Source organism: Oryx dammah, unplaced genomic scaffold, assembly GCF_014754425.2.
Source record: "Oryx dammah isolate SB20612 unplaced genomic scaffold, SCBI_Odam_1.1 HiC_scaffold_10, whole genome shotgun sequence".
NCBI classification, from domain to species: Eukaryota; Metazoa; Chordata; class Mammalia; order Artiodactyla; family Bovidae; genus Oryx; species Oryx dammah.
Window position 1 is genome coordinate 4,755,971 of NW_024070194.1, and position 21,436 is coordinate 4,777,406.

Here is a 21,436-nt window from a genome sequence, read left to right on the forward strand (position 1 = left end):
AAAGTTAAAAACCGAGTTGTCGTCTCCATGAGGACATGAAGAATGGTTCTGGGGAGATGCATGTGGGCGATGGGAGATGCAGGCTGACAAAGGAGTGGACTCCTGGTGAATCAGTGTGACGGACTAATGGATTCCCAGATAACTGGTTAAACATTCTTTCTGGGTGTGACTCGGGGGGATATTTCTGGAAGAGATTACCATCTGAATCAGTCCTCTGAGTAAAGATAAAGAAGATCACCCTCACCAATGCTAATGGGTATCATCCAATCTTTTGAGGCCCAAATAGAACAGCATGGTGAAGGAAGGGCGAATTTGCCCTCCGGGTTTGCGCTGGAACACCCACCTTTTCTTGCCCTTGGTCACGGGTGTTCCTGGTCCTCTGGCCTTCAGACTTAAGTTGAGACGAGCCCCACCAGCTCCCCTGTCCTCAGGCCTTTGGTATGTACGTGTACATGTTAGTCACTCACTCGTGTCCGACTCTTTGTGACCCCATGGACTGCAGCCCGCCAGGCTCCTCTGTCCACGGGACTCTTCAGGCAAGAATACTGGAGTGGGTTGCCATTTCCTTGTCCAGGGAATCTTCTCAACTGAGGGACCGAACCAGGGTTTCCTACACTGCAGGCAGATTCTTTACCACTGAGCCCCCTGGGAAGCCCCCAGTCTTTGGACTCAGGCAGAATTACATCACCAGCTTTCCTGGTTCTCCAGCTTATAGAGGACAGATCAAGGGACTTGCTGGTCTCCGCAGTCACATAAACCAATTTCTGCCATAAATCTCCTCTTGTATATCTATCTATTTCCTACTGGGTCTGTTTCTCTGGAGAGGCCTGACTAATGCAGTACCATAACTTTTGTTCTCCTTCTGATTGAGCTAAACAGAGCTCTGTCAAACCTGGGCACTGCTGGGATCCATACCTTTGCTTATATGACCCCTTCTTCCTAGCAGACTCTTAGAACCTTAGCCTGCCCTAAACTAACTGCAACGTTCTGCTCAAAGACCACCTCTTCCAAAACGCCTTCCTAGATGCCACCAGTCAGACGCAATTTCTCCTAGCTCTTGTCTCCTCAAGCATGATTGTGCCTCTGAGACGGCCATTCTAGAAAACGACTGTCAACATGGCAGATTCCAGCACCCCCAAGAAGGGTTCTGACTCCTCAGTTTGCTCAGGTCCCAAGCCAGGTGTGACTCCAGATACCCGACTCCTCCTCGGCTCCAAAACCATTCGTCTTTTTTTTTTTTTTTTAACAGGACAAATCCACACTTTTATTTATTTTCAAGAAGTTTAAATTCTCGAAGGGTACAGCATCACACGAATTCTATGTCCAATGGCCTTAGCAGGAAGGTTGCTTCGGAATTTGGCATGAACCATGCCACTGTTTCCATGAGCTCGAGTGATCTTTCCCCAGATTACTCTGGTTTTGTTAGGTTTTCCACCAGGAGTTACTGTGTTGTTCTTTGCTTTGTACACATAAGCACATCTCTTGCCTAAATAGAATTCAGTTTCATCTCGAGCATATACACCTTCAATTTTCAGGAGAGCAGTGTGTTCCCTTTGGTTCCGTAGACCCCGTTTATAGCCAGCAAAAATTGCCTTGGACCACAGCCTTCCAGACATATTTGTCGTTTTAGAAGTCCTGATCCCAGCAGGCCTTCACAGGGTCCAAGACGGCCGAAAGAGCAAAACCATTCGTCTTTGCACATCCCTGGTGGTCTAGTGGTGAAGAATCTGCCTGCCAAAGCAAGGAACACGGCTTTGATCCCCGGTCCAGGAGGATCCCGCGTGCCTCGCAGCAACCAAGCCCCTGTACTGCAACTACCGAGCGCACGCCCCCAGAGCCCATGCGTCCGACCAGAGAGGCCACCTCGTTGAGACGCTCAGGCACTGCAACTAGAGAGCAGCCCCTGTTCTCCGCACCTAGAGAGAGCCCACACTCAGCCACAAAGGCCCCACATAGCCAGAAATAAGTCAAATAAATAAATCCTAAAAAAGAAGGGCCATCTACCTTTGCCCATCTCCCGTCCACTCTTCACCAGGTATTGTTCTTAAATGCACGCCTATATTGTCACTTTTTTGTTGCTCGTTCACTAAGTCATGTCCAACTCTTTGTGACCCCGTGGACTGTAGCTTGCCAGGCTCCTCTGTCCTCTACTAGCTCCCAGAATTTGCTCCAATTCCTGTCCATTGAGTTGGTGATGCCGTCTAACCATCTTATCAGACTTGACTTTCACCATCAGACACATCAACTGAGCTGACTTTGTTTCCACTTTGGCCCGGCCATCTCCTTCTTTCTGGAGCTCCTAGTAATTGCCCTTCTCCTCCCCAGGAGCATATTGGACATCCTATGACCTGGGGAGGGGTGTTCATCCTCGGGCATCATATCTTTCTGCTTTTCACACAGTCCACCGGGTTCTCCAGGCAAGAATACAGGAGAGTGTTAGTCACTCCGTCGTGCCCGACTCCTTTTCGACCCCATGAACTGTAGCCCTACCAGGCTCCTCTGTCCATGGGATTTCTCAGGCAGGAATACTGGAGCGTGTTGCCATTTCCTTCTCCAGGGGATTTTCCCAACCCAGGGATTGAACCCACATCTCTTGCAGGAGATTCTGCATTGGCAGGCAGGTTCTTTACCACTGAGCCACTTGAGAAGCCAAGAATACAGGAGTGGGTTGTTATTTCCTTCTCCAGTGGGCCACGTCTTGTCAGAACTCTTCGCGATGACCCATCTGTCTTGGGTGGCCCTGCACGGCATGGCTCATAGCTTCAGCGATTTACACAAGCCCCCTTCCCCACAACAAGGCTGTGATCCACGCAGTAGTTAGTGCTGCCTAAAGCCCTCAGTGACGGGACTATGATGCCTTGAATGGGGCAACCCTGTGTATCTCTAAAGCTTGTCCTTTTGTTTTCTTTGAGATGTAATTCAAATGTCATAAAATTCACCCTTTTAAAGTATACAATTCAGTGTTTTTTTGTTTTTACTGTATTAACAGAGTTGTACAATTGTCACCACTATTTAATTCCAGAATATTTGCATCACCCTCCAAAGAAACCTCAGACCTATTGCCAGTTACTTTCCACTACCTCCTTAGCCCCAGCCTCCGGCAACCTTGAGTCTTCTTCCTGTCTCTATGGATTCACTTATTCTGATATTTCATATAAATTGTACAATATGTGACTTCTTCTTTCGCTTAGCATGAGACTTTCAGGGTTCATCGACGTCACAACATGGATCAGCATCCCTTTCTATGGCTGAATAATATTCCACCACGTGAATGTACCACATCTTTGTTTATGCGTTCTCCAGCTGATGGACATTTTGGCTGTTCCTCCTTTTTGGCTAATATGAATAGTGCTGCTGTGAACATCCGTGATCAGGTGTTTGGCTGACCTTGTATTTTGTAGAGCGTATGCCTGGGAGTAGAGTGCTCACTCGGACGACTGTCCGTGTTTCACCTTTGAGGATCTGCCAGATTCTACCATCTCCCATCCCCCAGCAGTGTCTGAGGATTCTTATCTCCCCTCATCCTCCCCTCGTCTCATCTGGTACCATGCTGCTCCTGGGTCTCCAGGCTCTAACCTCTGACACCTGTGGGGTTTTCCCGGACCAGGGATCAAACCCATGTCCCCTGGATTGGCAGGCAGATTCCTTACCAGTGAGCCACCAAGACCACCAAATGGAAGGTCTTAAAGGTGCCTGTGATTCTAACCTTAATCAGACCCAGTGTCTCATTGTCTATCCTGAAATGAAATTCACAAATAATATAACCTGCTCATAGAGTGAAAACCCATACATGTAATTCTCAAACTCTAAAACAGAGGAGAATAAGTGAAAAGTAATATATAAGAAAATTATATGTATTATAGTGCTGGAAGTCCCAGTGAAGTAGCCAAGGGATTGAACTGAACAGGTAGAAACTCTGTGCAGGTGAGGGCTGCGCACGCAGGTAGACCCAGGTGTGGGCTGTTGACCCCTCGTGTACCACCAGCATGGGGAGTGAGATGCTGCCAGTACTGATGCTTCAGAAGAATGACCAGTGGGAACCCCCATGCAGAGTCCAGCTCAGTCTTCTCTCAATTTACACGGTCACTGCATTCCAGGAAAGTTCAGTGTGTGTTTAAACCATGCAAAAACCAGTCTGTGTTTAAATGTAAAATAGAGTTGTATTCTAGGTTAACCAAACTGCTCCTGGTAAGAACCACCAAGATATACTCTTGCCTCGGGCTGAAACAGTCTTCGTCTACCCTTTGACCAGGTGCTTCACCTATTCTTTTTTTAAAAAGATATTTATTTATGTATTTGGCTGTGTTAGGTCTTAGTTGAGGCACAGAAGATCTTCGCTGCAACTTGCTGGATCTTTGGTTGCGGTGCACGGACTCTCTAGTTGTGGCACGTGGGTTCAGCTGCTCCGTGGCATATGGGATCCTAGTTCCCTGACCAAGGACTGAACCTGAGTCCCCTACATTGCAAGGCAAATTCTTAACCACCGGACCACCAGAGAGGTCCCTCAAGTCCAAATTGGAAGGTGCTTCCTCAAGTGAATCTTTCTAGCTTCTTCTTAGCAGATTAGTTTTCTTCCAGAGCATTGTGGGCTACTTCTTCATTGTATTTAATATATTTAAGACCATTTGCAAGTGTACGTTTATCCGTTTTCTTTCTATTAACGTCCTCCTCCCAGCTGGACTCTGACACCATGAGGTCTGGACTCGAGACTTTCCTATCATGGTATCCCCAGCCCTTAATTCGTGCCTGGTATGCAAATATTTGCTGCAGGAATACAATGGTGCTCTTGTCTATCTCTTTTGTTGCCTGGGACTTCTTAGAAGACATTATTGTGCCAAATTTATCTCTGTCCCCAGTGCTAAAGATAGTTCTTCCTTTTATGTGGAAAACAGTGGTCAAATATTTAACGAGCAAATAAAAGCAAAAGCACAATTGGGCTTCCAATGTCCTAATGAATGAGCTGAGCACACAGTACGAGGTGTTTCGGTAAATCCTCCAGAAAGTGCTGTCATCCCGGGTCATGCTGAAGTCCTCTTTATAGCTGTGGTTTCAATAGGGAACCTTCGTTTTAACTGTGTTAATAATTATTTGAGCTCTAGCGGTTGTATAACAAACCACCCCAAACCTTAGTGGCTGTGTGTAACGGAAAGCTGGTTGTGTCTTATGATTCTGTGGGTTGGCAATCTGGTGGGTGTACTGGCCTCTCCTGTGACCACAGTCATCTGACAGTTTGATGAGGACTTGAGGGTCCAGATGGCCACACTCAGGCACCCAGTAGTGATCTGGTGTCAGCTCGGGTGCCACAGTTCTCGTTCACATGGACATCCATTTTCTAGGAGGCTAACCTGGGCCTCTTCACCATTTGTGGCCTTGAGGGTCCAAGAAGGTGAAAGCAAAGACAGAAGGTGTGAGGTGAAGACTGCTTCCCAAGCTGGACAGCCGTTACTTCTGCCTTGATCTGTTGGTCAAAGCAGGTCACAGATTTACCTGGCCACAGCAGTTCATCACGGGGGCACTGGATCCAGGGGACACATTCACCGGGACGCACAATATAGCAACCCTCCACGGCAACCTCTCTGGAGGACACTCTTCCCATTCCTCGTTCTGGAATCTACAGGGCAGCTCTGGGTCTTTCTTGTAGATGGAGGGTCCTCAGGGACCCTGAGTCTCCCTTCCAAATGTGGCATCTCCCTGTCTGGTCCTGGAGACAGAGCTGGAAAAGATGGAGGAGATTATGTTGAATCTGTTCTTTTCCAGATTTTGTTTGGTTTCATCTGGGGAGCAGGATCTCAGTTTTGCTTTGGTGAAGTCATGATCTCATTTTATTTTCCTGCCATTTGCCTTGTTTCTCTTCCAACTCAACTGCAATAAAAAGTCAAGTTAATGGAGCATTCTGGCTAGTTCTGCAGATTGTACTGCAAAAGGACCTCAGGGTGGAGAGCACTGATTCTGGACCAAGACTCCTTGAGTTAGAATCCTGGCTTTGTCGCTTGCCTGCTATGTGACCTCGGGGAAGCGACTTCACCTTCCTGTGCCTCAGTTTCCACCTCTTAACATGGGGATCGTGATGCCCGGAAGAGTGTGGTGAGGGTGGAGTAAGGAAAGCATCGCAAAGCACTCAGAGTGGGCACGGGACAGTCACCACCCCAGACAGCTGGGGAGGAGCTAGGCCAGGCAGATGGTCTCCGGCTTCTATTAAAGATGTGTCTCGGGGTGGGGCGGGTGGGGGAGGGTATGGAGATGCAAAAGGAGAGGTGGCCTCACTAAAAAGCTGAGTGCAATTTCTTTTAATATATCTGCGGGACAGCGAAGCCTCCATGTGTGGTTACTTTTGTTCATAACCGCCTCTCATCGGAGCCCTATTACTAGGTAAGTGCTTTCAGTATAAATTATAAATCTAAACACATGCAGAGTTTATTTTCCCCCCAAAGCAGATTCCAACCAGCATGAAACCAGCCAATCCAAATAAATTGTGCGCTTAAGCCCATTGTTTCCAGCACCATGTAAACTGTTGGGTTGTAAAGAATTGCTTTGAAGAAGGCACCCCCTTAGTGCCCCAAGCATCAGGGTTCAATTTAGGCTGTGCGTTTCTTTTGAAGAGTTTACTAGAAATCTGTGGCAAAGAAAGACATGCATTGGGGTGGGGGGGGGTTGCGGTGGGGAAGGTTTTCTTATCAAATTATACAAGATGCTTTTACAGGATGTTGTCATAAAAGTGAAAACTAAAGCCACGACCCTGAACTCCAGGAGAAACACAGAATTCCTCAGCTGGGGAAGTCATTCTGGGAATGCAAAGATTGCTTCCAATGTTGTGTTTGTAAGGAAATGACAGTCACCAAGTGGAGAATGTCAGGTCCTCCGAGAAGCCCTGTGGGCACTCACGTGCGGAGAAGTATTTACTTAACTGGAGTTGGTTCGGAAAATATTTGACTCCAGAGGGTCCCTCAGGGAGTCTGGAGGGTGTCCGGGATTTTCCTTCAGGTCAGGACAAGGCCTTTGCTAATCCCCCCAACTGATAAGGCGCCCTGATTTTTAGGGTGGATTCATTCCTCCGCTGAAGCAAGCTTTATGGCCCTGGCTGAGGCCAGAGGGAGAACCTGTCATTTCAGAGCCTTGCCCAGCTCTAGAGAGCCAGCCTCTAGCTGACAAATCCGTCGAGCTTGTCACTGTGGACCAGAGGTGCCAGGAACTGGACTCTGAGTCAAGATGGGAGCGGAGAAGACATTTGCTCGTTGATACATCAGAATATTTACCTCCAGGAAGAATCAGCAATTGGATGCTCTCTTTGGCGCCAAAGGGCTGATAAAAGAGGAGAGCTGTGATCCTACTACACAAGGGGAGACCCTTTCACCATCCCAGACTCTGTTCCTTGTGTCTGCAGGAGACTGGGGATTTGGGAAAGGGGTGAGTTCAAAAAAGCTCAGCTAGGAGTGAGGCTCCAGTCGGGCTTTTCCGTGAAAATTAGACAAAAGGATTTGATCCAGCCATGATTCATAAAGTCCCTTCTCTGCTCTGGCCTCTGAGTGTGCAATGGTGTGCAAGGCAGCCAGGGAGGAAGGAGATGTTGTTGACAGCTACAACCACATCTATGCAACAGGAGCCGGTTGCACGCCAGGCAGGGCCTACGCACTTTACAGATAAGGTTTCAGTGCGTCTCAGTATTAAAGTGCGTGTGAATCACCTTGGGATCCTGTGAATCTGGTTCAGAAGGTTGGGGGTGAGGCCTGGGACTCTGCACTAACAGGCTCCCAGGCGATGCCTCATCCTCTGGTCCGTAAGACAACAACCCAGTGAGGCTCTGTAGAGTTATTGCCATTTTACAGATGAGGAAATGGAGACGTCAGGTGATTTGCCTGAGGTCATTCATGTGCGGAGGGGAGCCAGGACGCGTCTCTAGTTGCCGTGATGAGGCAGCGGGGCTGCCGGGCAGAGGGGCTCCCCGACAGATTGGGGCTTCAGAGAACGTTTTGGAGAATGTGGCTCCTCAGGGGGTTCCAGCAGGTTAACAGTTAAGGTATCAACCAGGTAAAATCCAGGAGGGCAGGGGGAGATGGCCCAGGGGTGAGAGTTCTGCTGGGGAAACCACAGGAGAGGGACAGGCCGGGGTTGCCGAGGAGAGGGGTAGAGTTACAGACACCGCAGGGCCCCCAGGGCACAGCTCTGATGTTCCCCCAGGGCCAGAAAACAGAGGTTCTCTAGAAGGATCGGCAAACCTTCTGTTGACTCATCCTGCCCTGGTGACACTTCCCTGGGCGTCCCCTTCATTCTCGAAGACAGGCTGCAGGCGAGGAAGGGCCCTGCCTCGGTGCCCCGCCCACCTGGTATTTGCTACCCGGGCTGAAATTAGCACTTGGCAGCATAGCTTTCTGTTTGCACGTCCGTCTCCCACTGGAACGCTTCCTCCTTCTTCATTTCTGTCCCTGAAAGCCTCAGCCTGGCACGTGGGGTGAGAGCACCTGCCCTGCTGACTCAGAGGGGTTGGGACGGAGAAATGGTCTGACAGCTTGCTAACACGGCGCCCTGGAAGGTGGGTGCCTGTGGGGGGCTGCAGAGGGGATTCTGGGGCAACGGGGAGGAGTGTGGTCACTCAGCGACTTGGGAGGGTCCTTTGGAGTCATCATAGGTCTCCCTGCCAGACTACCTCTGAGCCCAGCGTCTCCGAAATGCCAGCAACTCAGCACCACCTTGGCAACCTGGTCATATCCATTTGCCACATGGGCCCTTGTGTACTAAATATTTTTCTTTACATCGATTTACTTTATCACCTAACTTTTTTTCTGGGTTCATAGTGTTAGTCGCTCAATCAGGTCCGACTCTTTGCAACCCCATGGACTGTAGCCCACCAGGCTCCTCTGTCCATAGAATGTTCCTGGCAAGGATACTAGAGTGGATAACCATTCCCTTCTCCAGGGGATCTTCCTGACCCAGTGATCGAACCTGGGTCTCCTGCCTTGCAGGCAGATTCTTTACCAGCCAAGCCACCAGGGAAGCCCTTGGCTTCATAAAATATATTTAAATGAACTTTCAATTTTATTTACTTGCTTTTCTTTCAGTTTTATTGAGATATAATTTACACATAGCACCATATAAGTTTAAGGTATACAGCACAAGATTTGACTTACATACATCATTAAATAATGACTGCAATAACTCCAGTGAGCATTCATCCTCTCATATCGATACAAAATAAAGAAAAAGAAAAAAAATACTTTTTTGCTTGTAATGAGAGCTCCTAGGAGTCACTCTCTTAACAACCTTCTCAGGAACGTACAGCAGTGGTGATTATATTAATTGTGTTCTACATTACATCCCTAGGACTTATTTATCTCTTTTTTTTAAGGGTCTCCAGTTGAGGAGCGCTGGCTCGGGCTCCTGGGCGTCTCTAGTTGCGTCTCCCGGGCTCCAGAGCACAGACTCAGTCCTAGTGGCACGTGAGCTGCACAGCATGCGGGATCTTCCGGGATCAGAGATCGAGCCTGTGTCTTCTGCTTTGACAGATGGATTCTTTACCACTGAGCCACCAGGGGAACCCCCTTATTTATCTTGCAATGAGAAGCTTGTACCTCTTGACCACCCTCATCCAATTCCTCCCTCCCCCCAAATCCCCACCTCTGGTATCCACAAACCGGACCTTTCTTCTATGACTTTGATCGTTTTTTGAAGTGTGATTGACTTACAACATTATGTTAGTTCCTGTTATATGACACAATGCTTCGATATTTCTACACATTACAATATGATCACCACTAAACTTTCAATCTTAGACTAGTTTGAAATTTTCAGAAAAGTTGCGAAGATGGGACAGAGAACTCTTACATATTTTGCACCCAATTTCTAATTGTCCCCCTTGTCATTCTTTCATTGCTATGGTTTATTTGTCATAACTAATGACCCAATGTTGATGCAACGTTATTAACTGACATCTGTCTTATTAAGGTTTTGTTAGATTTGCCCTTATCTGATGGACTCCCTCTTAAACTTAAAAAAGGTAAAAATAGGAAAATGAAGGACAGTGGAAAACCACGATCACTTGGCAAACAGGATTCTAGCTGGATGCTGTTGGCTCATGGCTGACTTAAGCTTGAGGCCTGCTTTCTCTTTGTCCAAAAGGGATGTTAGTAGAGGGTAGAGGTGTTAAAGATGGGTTAGCACGAAGCTGAGGCTCTCCCGGGCCAAATGGGAGGCGAAGAGAATTGCCCCAGAAGTGAAATGACATTGGCGCTGTAGAATCAGTGGGACTGCTCCGTGCCCACTCTGGGTGCCGCCCGGAGTCGTCTCAGTCACTGCTCCGTGTGAGCCTCCCCTTGGGAACTGCCAACCGCACATGGCTGGAAACACCAAGTCTAAGGCTGTGGGCTTCCCACCCTGGGGTCTCCTTTCTGCCCTGGAGGACAAGGCGGAGGGGCTGGGGCCTCCACTGGCCCAGGGCTGTGGGGACATCATCTGTCTTCTTTATAGTAACGCCCCAGCTGAATCCCCAAAGCCTGCAGGCACTGGACAAGGGAGGCAGAGAGAGCTTTCTGGAGAATTCCATTGCACCACAGCACGTGGGGAGGAAATACCTTGCATGTCGTCAGGCCTGCTTGCCCGTCGCGTGTGAGATGGCTTGTGTGAGTGGTCGGTGAGCAGGAGGGCTGAAGAGACAGCTTGTGTGAGTGGTCGGTGAGCAGGAGGGCGGAACTGAAACTGGGCTTCTCGGCAGCCCTTGTCTCGGTGAAACGTCTGAACTCGTTCACGTTCATTCCTTTAGAAGGCTTCACATTGGTTTTTGTGTTTCATGACTTAGAGTAGGTGACATTGTCTCCTGAAACCAAGCCATCACTTTCCAATCCAGCACTTTGCTTTCAGATAGAGATCTGCTGGCCTTCTTTCCGGGAGACCAAAGTCAGCTCTGGAGTAACCCGGACAGCTCCCTGGCTCCTAAGGAATTTTACTCAGTGGAAAGTCACTTTCAGTTCTGGGTCCCAACACCTGACTGCATGAGTGTATGCTAAGTCGCTTCAGTCATGTCTGACTCTGTGACCGCACGGACTGTGGCCCACCAGGCTCCTCTCCGTGGGATTCTCCAGGCAAGAGTACTGGAGTGGGTGCCATGCCCTCCTCCTGGGGATCTTCCCCACCCAGGGACTGAACCCACACCTCTTACATCTCCTGCGTTGGCAGGCAGATTCTTTAGCACTAGTGCCACCTGGCAGAGCTGATCAAAGTGGGCCGTTTACAGAATTTCTGGGTTCACTCCTCAGGGCTGACGTTTAGTTCTTGGCTGACAGATTGCAGAATTCTGTGAGTCAGTCCAAGGAGGCCAACGGACAGATGAAATTTTCTCCGAGTATGGGGTGCCGTGTTGCTGGTGAAGGAAGCTGGTTGGGACAGAGATAATCAATAAATCCATCTCACTTTTTGAAATGAAGCTACTACAGGTATGAGCACCACCCTTAAAATTTGCCTCTCCCCTTTCCCAGAGGTAATGACTCAGTGAAGTTTATATTCTTCCAGACTATTTTCCTGGCTTTATATGTGTTTCCATAGCATTTCATTTTACGTGTGTGTAAGGGCGGAGGGTTACAAACCAAACTTATATTGACTGTATCATTCTGATCGCCTTTTCACTCACAAGTTGGGTCTTGAAGACCCAACTCCATTGTTACGTACAGCTGCAGCTCACCCTTTAAATCCCTGCCTTGGCCTCTTGCATATTCCATTTAATGTCATTTTTTTGGATGGATATTTCTGACGTTTCTTATGATAAATGTGTTTTCTTTTTTTCTTTTTTAAGCAGACATCCATGTGCACGCCTCCTTATGGATGTGCATTAAGTGATGTTCTGTCTGGCAGGCTCTGCTTATTTCTGGTTTTCTGTGTGTGTCTCTGTGGAGAGGGGTGTCCGTTTCTCTTCTTTGAGGCTGTTTATTCCCGCTGTCTTGTCTGCAGTGGCTGCAGGGTGGCAGGGAGCCAAGGGGTCCAGAGAGAAATTCATCTCTAGGTGTTACAGGCTGGGAGGCACCACAGGGGTGTGTGTGGGGGGTAAGGGGGCGGTCTCTGTGGAGGCGTCAATGGGGGCTTTGTTCCCAGGTCTATCCCTGAGCAGGATCCCAAACCGAGGTGGACCGAGGTGACCAAACCAGCCGTGGACCATGTCTGGACCCCACTCTTGACTGGCAGACACTGTCGAGTTCATAGGAATTCCACATACATGTAATGGGTGGGGCGGGGGCCAAACCCTGAAATAATTAGGTTGTAAATAAGGAAAAGAGGCAGTAAAAGAGGCTGACCACTAAGTGTAAAGACGTGAGGGGAAAAGGCCATGCTAATTCCCACCCGGGGAGAAGTGGGAGGTGTGAAGGGGGATGGGGCTTGAGGGGGGAAGCTGGACCGGGATGCGGAGTGCGCAGGGTCTGATCCAGGACAGAGGCGGGGGAGGGGGACGGGAAAGAGGGGAGAAAGGAGAGAGGCTGGGGGGGGACCGAAAGTGGCACGGTAAGGGGGGCGAGGAGAGAGCGGGAGGGGGAGGCTACGTCCGGTCTGTTTGCGATTAGCGCCGAAGCCGGTGCCGAATGAGTAAGCAGAAACTTCCAGGCGTCCCCGCAGCCCCCCTCCGAGGCCAAGCAGAAATCAGATGCCCCGGTGATTAACCGTGGAGAGTTCAGGACGCGACCGCAAACGCCGCGCGGATTTGAAATTAGCTGCCTTCCCCCGGCCCCCTTGCCAAGATGGGAGTGAGGGCCGGGCCGTGAGGGGTGGGGGCCCCGCCTGCTGGGGGCCAGCATGGAACTCTCCCCGGCGGAGCTCAGAGTGACACCGACGGGCGATCGGCCGCGGCCAGAGCCGCAGGCGGCATCCGGGGGGGACCCGGCCGGCCGGGGGCGCCCAGGCGGGCTTCCTGGAACCCCGCTCCGCGGCCGCCTGCACCCTGACCCGGCCCGATAAGAGCCCGGTCGCGCTATCTGAGCCCGGGGAGCGCCGTCCCCGCGAGGGAGGCCGGGCCGGGGGTCCTCCGAGGCCATGTTCCGAGCGCACAGCCTCATCTGAGCCCCGCGCTGGTGGGAGCCGCCGCTCGCTCGTCTCAGCGATAAAGAAAGTCGAGCTGCCTCCCGGGGGACGGGGCGACTCCGGCAGAGAATGTTCGGACCTGCCGGGTGGTGAGTGTGGACCAGACTCGGGTGGGAGGGCAGCGTGTCCAGCTCATCCCACCTGGAGCTCCGCGAGCCCTGAGGCTGAGATGGGATCGCTGTGTGGCCTTGGGCAAGTTCTTTCCCCCACTCTGGGCCTCCCTTTGTCCATCCCTAAAATGAGTGGTTGAAGGAGGTCGTCTTTAAGGGGGTCTTGCTATGACTACTATTTTTTTCTTCTTCTTGTGTTTAACTGTGCGGCAGGCTTGCAGGATCTTAGTTCCCCAACCAGAGACTGAACCCTGGGCCCTTTCAGTGGAAGTACAGAGTCCTAACCACTGGATGCCAGGGAATTCCCTATGACTACTATGTTTCGTGGGTCTGCCGCTCCAGGCGTTGTGCCAGGCATTGATGAAGCTTCAGCTCAGACAATCCCCTCCAGCCCCGGGGCAGGATAGAGATTCTTATTACTGTTATCCTCATCGTACACTGACAAAGGGAAGCTCAGAGAAATGAAGTGACTTGCCCGAGGTCACACAGCTGGTTGGCAGCAGAGATGGGAATCAGATCTCGATCTTTCTGACTTGCCTCTTGCTAAGCTCTGCACCTCCAGGAGTAGCTGGGACTTGTGTCCTCTGTGTTCTCTGAGTCTGTGATGATCCCAGAGAGCAGGAGTGAAGGAGAGGAAGTGTGTGTAGGAGGCAGGCAGAGGGACGGGACAGGAGAAGCCACAGGCCGACCAGCCTCTGACTCTTCGGAGGGTCTGTCAGCCCGGGGATGGGCAGGGACTCCTGGCTTGAATGCAGAGGGCCTGATGCCCCTTGCGGTATTTGCTGCCCTGTTACAGGAGGCTCCCGGGGCCGTGAGAGAAGAGGGTTAATGTCAGGCAGGGGTGGAGAGCGCTGGGGGTGGGGAGGGTGGCACATGTCTGTACGAGGTTGTGCTCCAACTTTATTTTGCCTTTTCAAAAATCTGTTTCGAATCATTCTGGGCTCCCTCTGCTCCTCTGGACCAAACAGAATTGTGAAACACATACAGTGTTTTCCACATGCCTCCCTTGGGGGAATCACGCACTCACATCATCAGAGGCTATTTGCATATGCATCCCAGCAGCTGTGATGGCAGCAGCCGAGAGATAAGATGCAGATAAAGCCAGCGAGTGTCTCTCTGGCACCGACAAGGAGGAAGCATGTTACATCGACGAGGGCTGGGAAATCCACAGCCAGGCCGTGGCAGGTGGGAAGTCCCTTGGGTGTCTGGCATCTGGGCAGAGCTGGAAGTCCCAGCACCCAGATGTGGCCTCCTCTTTCTTCTTCTCTTGGAAAATTCCATCCCATGGCAGCTCTGTACTCACTCCTTTTCTTTCTGGGTCTGGCCCAAGCCCTCTGCCCTGGGCTTGACCGGAGACCCGACTGGCGGTCCTCGCTCAAGAGTGACCAGCTTGTCCCAGGAGATTCCCCTCAGTCCTGGGCAAACTCGGATGGTTGGTCACCCTACCCAGTTCTGCCCTTGATTTCTTCTTCTTTTTTTTTTTTCCTTGGCAAGTTTGAGCTAGTGACTTGCTTTCTCCCATCTGTAAAACAAAAGGATTATTTTAGGAAATCTTTACAATCTCTTTGCCACTCTAAAATGCTGTGACTCTGGCTGGAGAGGGTCAGAACACTCAAGTTCTAAAGGTGGGTGAGACACAAGCTTAAAGAGGAGGAAAACCTCCCCGTGAATCCCCCAGCCCATCAGGGAATGTGCTAGAGCAGGCTGGAATTCAGACGAGCTTGAAGAAGTGGCTGCTGGCCGGCAGCGCCCAGTGACTGCTGTCAGTGAGAACACTCCTGGGTATCCACATGCTTCAGAAAGGTGTGCGTTCAGTTGCTCAACTGTGTCTGACTTTTTGCGACCCATGGAGTGTAGCCCGCCAGGCTCCTCTGTCCATGGGACTCTCAAGGCAAGTGGGTTGCCATTTCCTGCCATTTCCAGGAGTCTGGGAATCTTTCAGACCCAGAGATCGAACCCTCAACTCTTGCATCTCCTTCTCTGAGTGCCTGACCTGCTGTGGGTTTGTCACCCGCCTGGGACGTTCTCAGCTATGTGGCCTTTGCACGCGGTGTGCTGGAGCCAGCTTGGCCTGACTCGTGAAAACCAGTTGTCAGACTTTTAGGAACTTGGTGAACTCATTGGTAAACAGAGCCATTATTACAAATTAAACTATGTAGATTTATAATTAAATAAATGATATTAAAAATAGAGGTCGTAGGTACTCAAAACTCATCACTTTCCATTTTTTAAAAAGCTGCCTGGTTACTGATACTAGTGTTCTGGGGATATTTGCATCCTGTGTGTCTGTCTGGGGGAAATACTCCAGTACGCTGTTGCAAATCTCTTCCCAATTCCATTTTTTTTTTGCGACTTCAGGTCGGTAGCCTGAAGTTGGCCATGGGTGGGAGTAATGACACTAAGGGAAATCGCAAACAGTACAACTCAGGGCTTGATTGATTGTTTTGTTAATTATCTAGGTCAACAGGCAAAATGACCTAGACAAAGGAAGGGAAGGAGAAAAGGTTGATGCAGATTGAACACAGAAGTGTGTCATCTCTCTGCTTGGTACAGTGGGACTAGCACCAAAACCCGAGGAAGTTGCTCACTCTGTTGACAAGCCAGGAAAGCGCCAACCTGCTCTCTGCTGTATCCTTTTTTCTCACTCCTTAGCGTGAAAGCAGATATCAGCCAACGTTCTGGAAGGAACTACAGTCGCTCATCAATTATAACCATAGGCTGACAATAGATACAAGAGTTGAGGGGCAAAAATCTATAACAACGTCCTGTGTGAGTCACTTGAGTATATGAAATTTACGGAAAAGGGGTCATCGTACATTTTATGTTTATCTGTAAGTTGTGTGTTACACAGCCTTTGTGTCAATACAATCTATAGCAAACGTGAGTATATATGTGTTCGAGAGTGTGTGTAAATGCATAGATTTGTACACATGTGTGCATGTGCTTACACACACATACACTTTCCCCCGGAAAACTGGTTGTTAAAACCTTTACCCACACACCGCTGGCCCCTCCGCATCTCTGCTTGTGCCGAGGGTCTTTGAAATCTTATGGACCATCCTGAGAGATTGTGCTCAGCTCTCACCCAGAGGGATTCAAACTCCAGGCAGCGGGCCTTGGATACAGTTCCTCAGCTTCTTCCTCTGGCCTCAAGCAAACCAACAGCGAAACTCCTCTCTCCTGCCCTAAGCGCTGGAATGGATGCAGAGACTGGGAGTTGCAGAGGGTGTCGTTGGCACCAGCTGCCTCCAGGGTCCCAGCTCGGGCAGCAGGAAGACCCTGCTCTCCGAGTCCTTGGTTTTCCCTCATTCATGCCCCTCCTACATCTGCGGGGTTTCCAGGTTGCCTGGGGGCAGCTCCTTGTAAATCCCATCCCATTTCAGGTCTCACTCCTTCCATCCTTGTTGTTAATGCACAACACACGATTCTCTAATCAAAACGGCGTCTTGGATCGTGGAAGAGGAACAGCTAAGCCAAACCTGTAGGGAAGTTCAGACCACCTTCTATTTTTAGAAAGCCTCGGAGCCAGGTGGGCTCTTTCCAGTCTCCCAGGCCGGCAAGCACGAAAGGAAAATATTTTTCATTCCCCTGCCCCGCCTTCTTAGGGTCCGAGCCAAGGAGGAGGCCCAGGTGGGGACACTGGCTGCCTCAGAGAAGCGAGGCTTGGATGGCAGGAAGTGAGCCCTGCCCGCAGCAATTTTAAAAAGAGCTAAAACCAGTTTTTAAAAAAAATTTTTTTTAAATTTTGCATGTAGGAACAGCAATCCTGAGTTTAAATCTCAGTGGGTTCCACTCCAGGCAACCTTTTCCAGACCGTTCATTCACTCACATGCGTGTGAGTGTGTGTGTTAGTCGCTCGGTCGTGTCCGACTCTTTGTGACCCCCGTGGATTGTAGCCCCCAGGCTCCTCTGTCCGTGGGGATTCTCCAGGCAAGAACACTGGAGTGGGTTTGCCATTTCCTCCTCCCAGGGACCTTCCTGACCCACGGCTTGACCTGCACTGCAGGTGGATTCCTTATCACTGCACTTCCTGGGAAGCCTATATTCATTCACATATGTAATTTTAATTTTCAAAGATGAGATCATTCTTACATTTTATTCTGCATCTTTCTTTTTTCACGTGACGATATACCTTGGGTGTTTTTCCCTGTTAGCACAGGAAGACCTGACGCTTTCGCTGCCTGCCCCCAGCAGGACTGTGAGAGGGGAGCTATGGTGACAACCATATCTCTGTTTTCACATCAGGTCTCAGACTTTCTATTAAAAAAAATTTAAATATTTTTATTATTTATCTGGTTGTGCTGGGTCTTAGCTGCAGCCCACAGCTTGCTGGATCTTCAGTCTTTGTTGAGGCATGCAGAACTCTTTTTTAAATTAGTTAATTTGGCTGCGTTGGGTCTTAGTTGCTTTTGTTGTGGCTCGTGGGCGCTGCATGTGAGATCTTAGTTCCCCAAGCAGGGATCGAACCTGTGTCCCCTGCCCTGCAAGGTGGATTCTTAACCACTGGACCACCAGCGAAGTCCCATGTCTCGAACTTTCTTGACCGCTGAACACACAAATAGAGCCTAGCTGCTTCCATTTCTCAGTTAAAGGACACTCTGTTGGCCCCACCATCCGCCTGTCTCTGGAAGCTGACCGCTCCCCTCTGCCCCCACGGCCACCGTCTCTTTCCTCTCTGCTGTGGTCGCCTCCTGATGTCTCTGCCTCTCCGCTTGCCTCTCTGACGGTCTGTTCTGCACCTGCAGCCAGCGGGGTCTTGTTCAAAGGAGATCGGATCCCGCCCTTCCTCTGCTCAGGGCACCTCCTCCCTGCCAGCCTGGCTCCCCCTCACCCGGCGTAGAAGGCTGAGTCCTAACCACGGCCACCAGGGCCCAGAGAATCTGGACCTCCTCTCCCCTGCCCGCCCCATCAACGAACTCGCTGCCGAGTACGGTGCTGAGCACAGTGTGGCCTCAGGACCTTTGGTCTCACCGCCCCCTCTGCCTGGGACACTCATTCTCCAGATCACCACATGGCTCCCTCCCTACCTCTTGCCATCATGTAAGACACGATACATTATTTTTCTTTTTCAAGATATCTTCTGCTTGAGGGGCTGCCCTGGTGGCTCCACGGTAAAGAATCCACCTGCCAATGCAGGAGACACAGGTTTGCTCCCTGATCCGGGAAGATCCCAAGTGCCGCAGAGCAACTAAGCCCGTGTGCCACGACTCCTGAGCCTGTGCTCTCGAGCCGGGCAGCCTCGGCTACCAAAGCTCAGCGACAAGAGAAGCCACAGCAACGAGAAGGCCGCGTGCCGCAACTAGAGGGTAACCCCCGCTCACTGCAACTGGAGAAAGCTGGAGCGCAGCAACAAAGACCCAGCACCGCCAAACAGACACAATTATTTTTTTAAAATGAAAATGTGAGTTTCCTGAGGGCAGGATTCTCTCTCTCTTTTTCCCTGTTTTGTTCAGTGCTGTATCTATCCCATAGCAGGCACTCAGTTAAGCCTTATGGAGATATTTGCTTGCTTCTGCGTTGACTAGCAGAGTCTTTACCACTGAGCCCCCAGGGAAGGCCTCAGTCCTCCAGATGTGGGTTCAAATCCTGGATCCCTTGTCAACGTGCTTTGTGACTCTGGGCAAATTATTCCACCTCTCTGCACCTCTAGAATGCAAGAGCGCTCTCTTCCAGAAGCCGCGTGAAGCGTTCCATGGTTCTTCTGCCGTTATTGTTTCCTGTCGGGTTGTATGCGAATTCCTGCAGCATCCCTGGAATCCTCTCATTGGCGTAAGGAACCGACAAGGCTCATCCTTGGAGCTGAGTGGGAATCAATTCCACCCAAACCAGTGTCGGCAAATCCGGACATGAGGTGGCCCCCAAAATGAAAATCGCTCAGTCGTGTCCTGCTCTTTGCGACCCCATGGACTATCCAGTCCGTGGAATTCTCCAGGCCAGAATACTGGAGTGGGTAGCCTTTCCCTTCTCCAGGGGATCTTCCCAACCCAGGGATCGAACCTAGGTCTCCCGCATTGCAGGTGGATTCTTTACCAGCTGAGTCACCAGGGAATCCCTGAGGTGCCCCAAAGCCAGTGGCAACTCTTGGGCGGAGCGAGCAGGGGCTGGGCCACAGGAGGGCAGATGTCCACTCCAGGCTGGGCTGGTTTGGCCGTTGACCTTCTTAAGGCCAGAGAGACTGTCCAGGATGAATGGTGACCAGCACTGGTCTCTGGCCTCATCCATGTGAGGCTGACAGCCGCGCTCGGGCCGTTGCACACAAACGTCTGGAATACCTATTCCGAAGGGTAATTCCCAGGGAGAAATCGTGTTTATACTTTTCTTGGGGGAAAAATTCCATTTCTGTTGCCAATCAGTTCCGCTTGAGAACAGCTTTTCTCAACACCAGCATGTTGGCCGCCCAGGCTCGTGTTCTGTGGATGAGCTCAAAGTGGGGGGAAGAAAGTGACTTTTCTTTCCTTCTTGCACCCCCCAACCGTGATACCCAGCTGCTAGTGTTGAAAGGGGTCCTGTAGCTCACTTAGTTTTCCTTGTCATGCTGACTCCAGGAAAGGCTATAAAAACCATCAGTGGGCCCCACTGGCCGTAACTGGCTGGAGGGGAAGTTAGCTACCCCAGTGGCTGAGTTATCAGAAGCCGGCTGAGATGAGGATGCTTCAGTCAAGCCTATTCTCCTTCCACCTGGGCCCCAGGCAAGGCGGGGGCTGCTGAAGGGAGTTTGTCTGTCTTCGTTCCCGGCTCCCAAGAGTTGCAGGGGCTCTTGGCAAGATGGAGCAGCTGGGAGGCCGTGTTGTGGGCTGGGCCCCTGAGGGCCTCTGACGCCCACTGCCCACACCAGAGCCCAGCTCTGCTGTAGCCACAAGCCGTGGACTTGAGGTCCTGTGGCCTCAGTTTCCCCATTTTTAAATTGATGGTCATGGTCCTTCCTCCTGAGATTGCTGTCAGGACCACACGAGTGGCTCCACTCGGAGGAGCCCCTGTCTGCACATAAAGCCCTTCCTAAACGTCAGCTTTAAAGTTTAAAATGTATTTAGCTGTGGCCGCACTGGGTCTTTGCTGCGGTGCGTGGGGCTCTCTGTTGCTGTCCACGGGCTTTCTCGAGTTGCTCTCTAGCTGCGGTGCGTGGACTTCTTGTGGTGGAGGATTCTCTATTTTCGGAGCTTGAGGTCTAGGGAACGAGGGCTTCGTGGGTGCCGTGCACAGGTTCAGCTGCCCGGAGGCACGTGGGATCTTAGTTCCTGGACAGGGGATCAATCCAGTGGCCCCTGTATTGGCAGGTGGAAGTCCCTAAACGTCAGTTTTTATTACTGACTCAGGACCCTCCCATTCTTACTTCACTGACACTCGAGGCGTGTGTGGTTGTCCGTTGTCTCTTAACCCAGCCCCTTGTTGATAGACTGGTGATCGGTTCCAGTCTTTTGTGATTTCAAATCATGCAGCATTGAATCACCTGTAGCTTTGTGTACCTACCTCTCCCCTAAGGCATGTGAAACCCACGATAACCCTGTCTCTGGACTTTCCTTCCCAGGGCCTGTAGAATGAGGAGAGGCGTGTGGAGGAAGGGTCAGCCCCAGCCTGGCATGCAGACAGGCCTGTGGGACAGGGCAGGGTTGGGCCCTCTTGAGCCATCCAGCCCCCATGATCCTAGCCAATGCCCACGGTGTCCTGGAGAGAAGAAATCTGTGCCATGGAGGCTCTGCCCATCTTTTGCGATCCTCTTCCTCCAGGAAGCCCCCTGGGATCTATGTTCTGACACTCGTGACTGTCTCTGGATGGATTTAGTACCATGGTGTCCTGCTCCCTTTTGAGGAGGGCAAGGCCTTAAGATGAGGAGTCAGGAAGGCCTGACTTCTTAGCCCTCCACCCATGTAACTCCTGGGGCCTCCGTGTCCTCTTCTGTGTGAACCAGATAATAACAATAATGATAGCAACTCCTCAGAAAGGTCTTGGGAAGTCTCAGCAACATAACATTGTTGGAACGTTTGACCCTGCCGTTGGTCCCAAGAAACACAAGCTTGGACTAGGAATGTCACCTGCGGGAGGGTCCAACTGCCTGCCCACTGGGCTGTGGGCACTTGCAGCCAGTGGTATCCAGTCTGGAACCGAATATAAACGGAGTCCAACCTAACGATGTGGCCTTGGGCGAGTCGTTCTCTTTCTGGACTGAGTTTTCTCTTGGAAATGGGGGTCCCGATGATACCTATCTAGCAGGTTTGTTTGGGGAATTCAGTGAGGCCAAAGCAAATAATGCTTTGGACCTGGCAGATGCTCAATAAACG

At 50.8% G+C, this 21,436-nt stretch overlaps 2 protein-coding genes across 5 annotated transcripts in view; one reads left to right on the forward strand and one right to left on the reverse strand.

Moving 5' to 3' along the window:
• Positions 1-1,228: 1,228 nt before the first annotated feature.
• Positions 1,229-1,674, reverse strand: LOC120869097 (60S ribosomal protein L35a-like). The gene has a single exon (XM_040248195.1). It carries the CDS (start codon positions 1,614-1,616, stop codon positions 1,284-1,286), a length of 333 nt encoding a protein of 110 aa, XP_040104129.1. The 5' UTR covers positions 1,617-1,674; the 3' UTR covers positions 1,229-1,283.
• Positions 1,675-11,127: 9,453 nt separating this feature from the next.
• Positions 11,128-21,436, forward strand: part of RIPOR3 (RIPOR family member 3) — a 74,212-nt gene continuing 63,903 nt past the window's right edge. For 3 of the 4 annotated variants that reach the window (XM_040248144.1, XM_040248147.1, XM_040248145.1), the window contains exon 1: positions 11,128-11,420. In XM_040248144.1, coding sequence (XP_040104078.1) covers positions 11,406-11,420 — 15 coding nt within the window. In that variant the 5' untranslated portion in view covers positions 11,128-11,405. Of the gene's footprint in view, positions 11,421-12,072; positions 13,140-21,436 lie in introns of all 4 variants that reach the window. The other variant, XM_040248146.1, reaches the window with a different exon arrangement.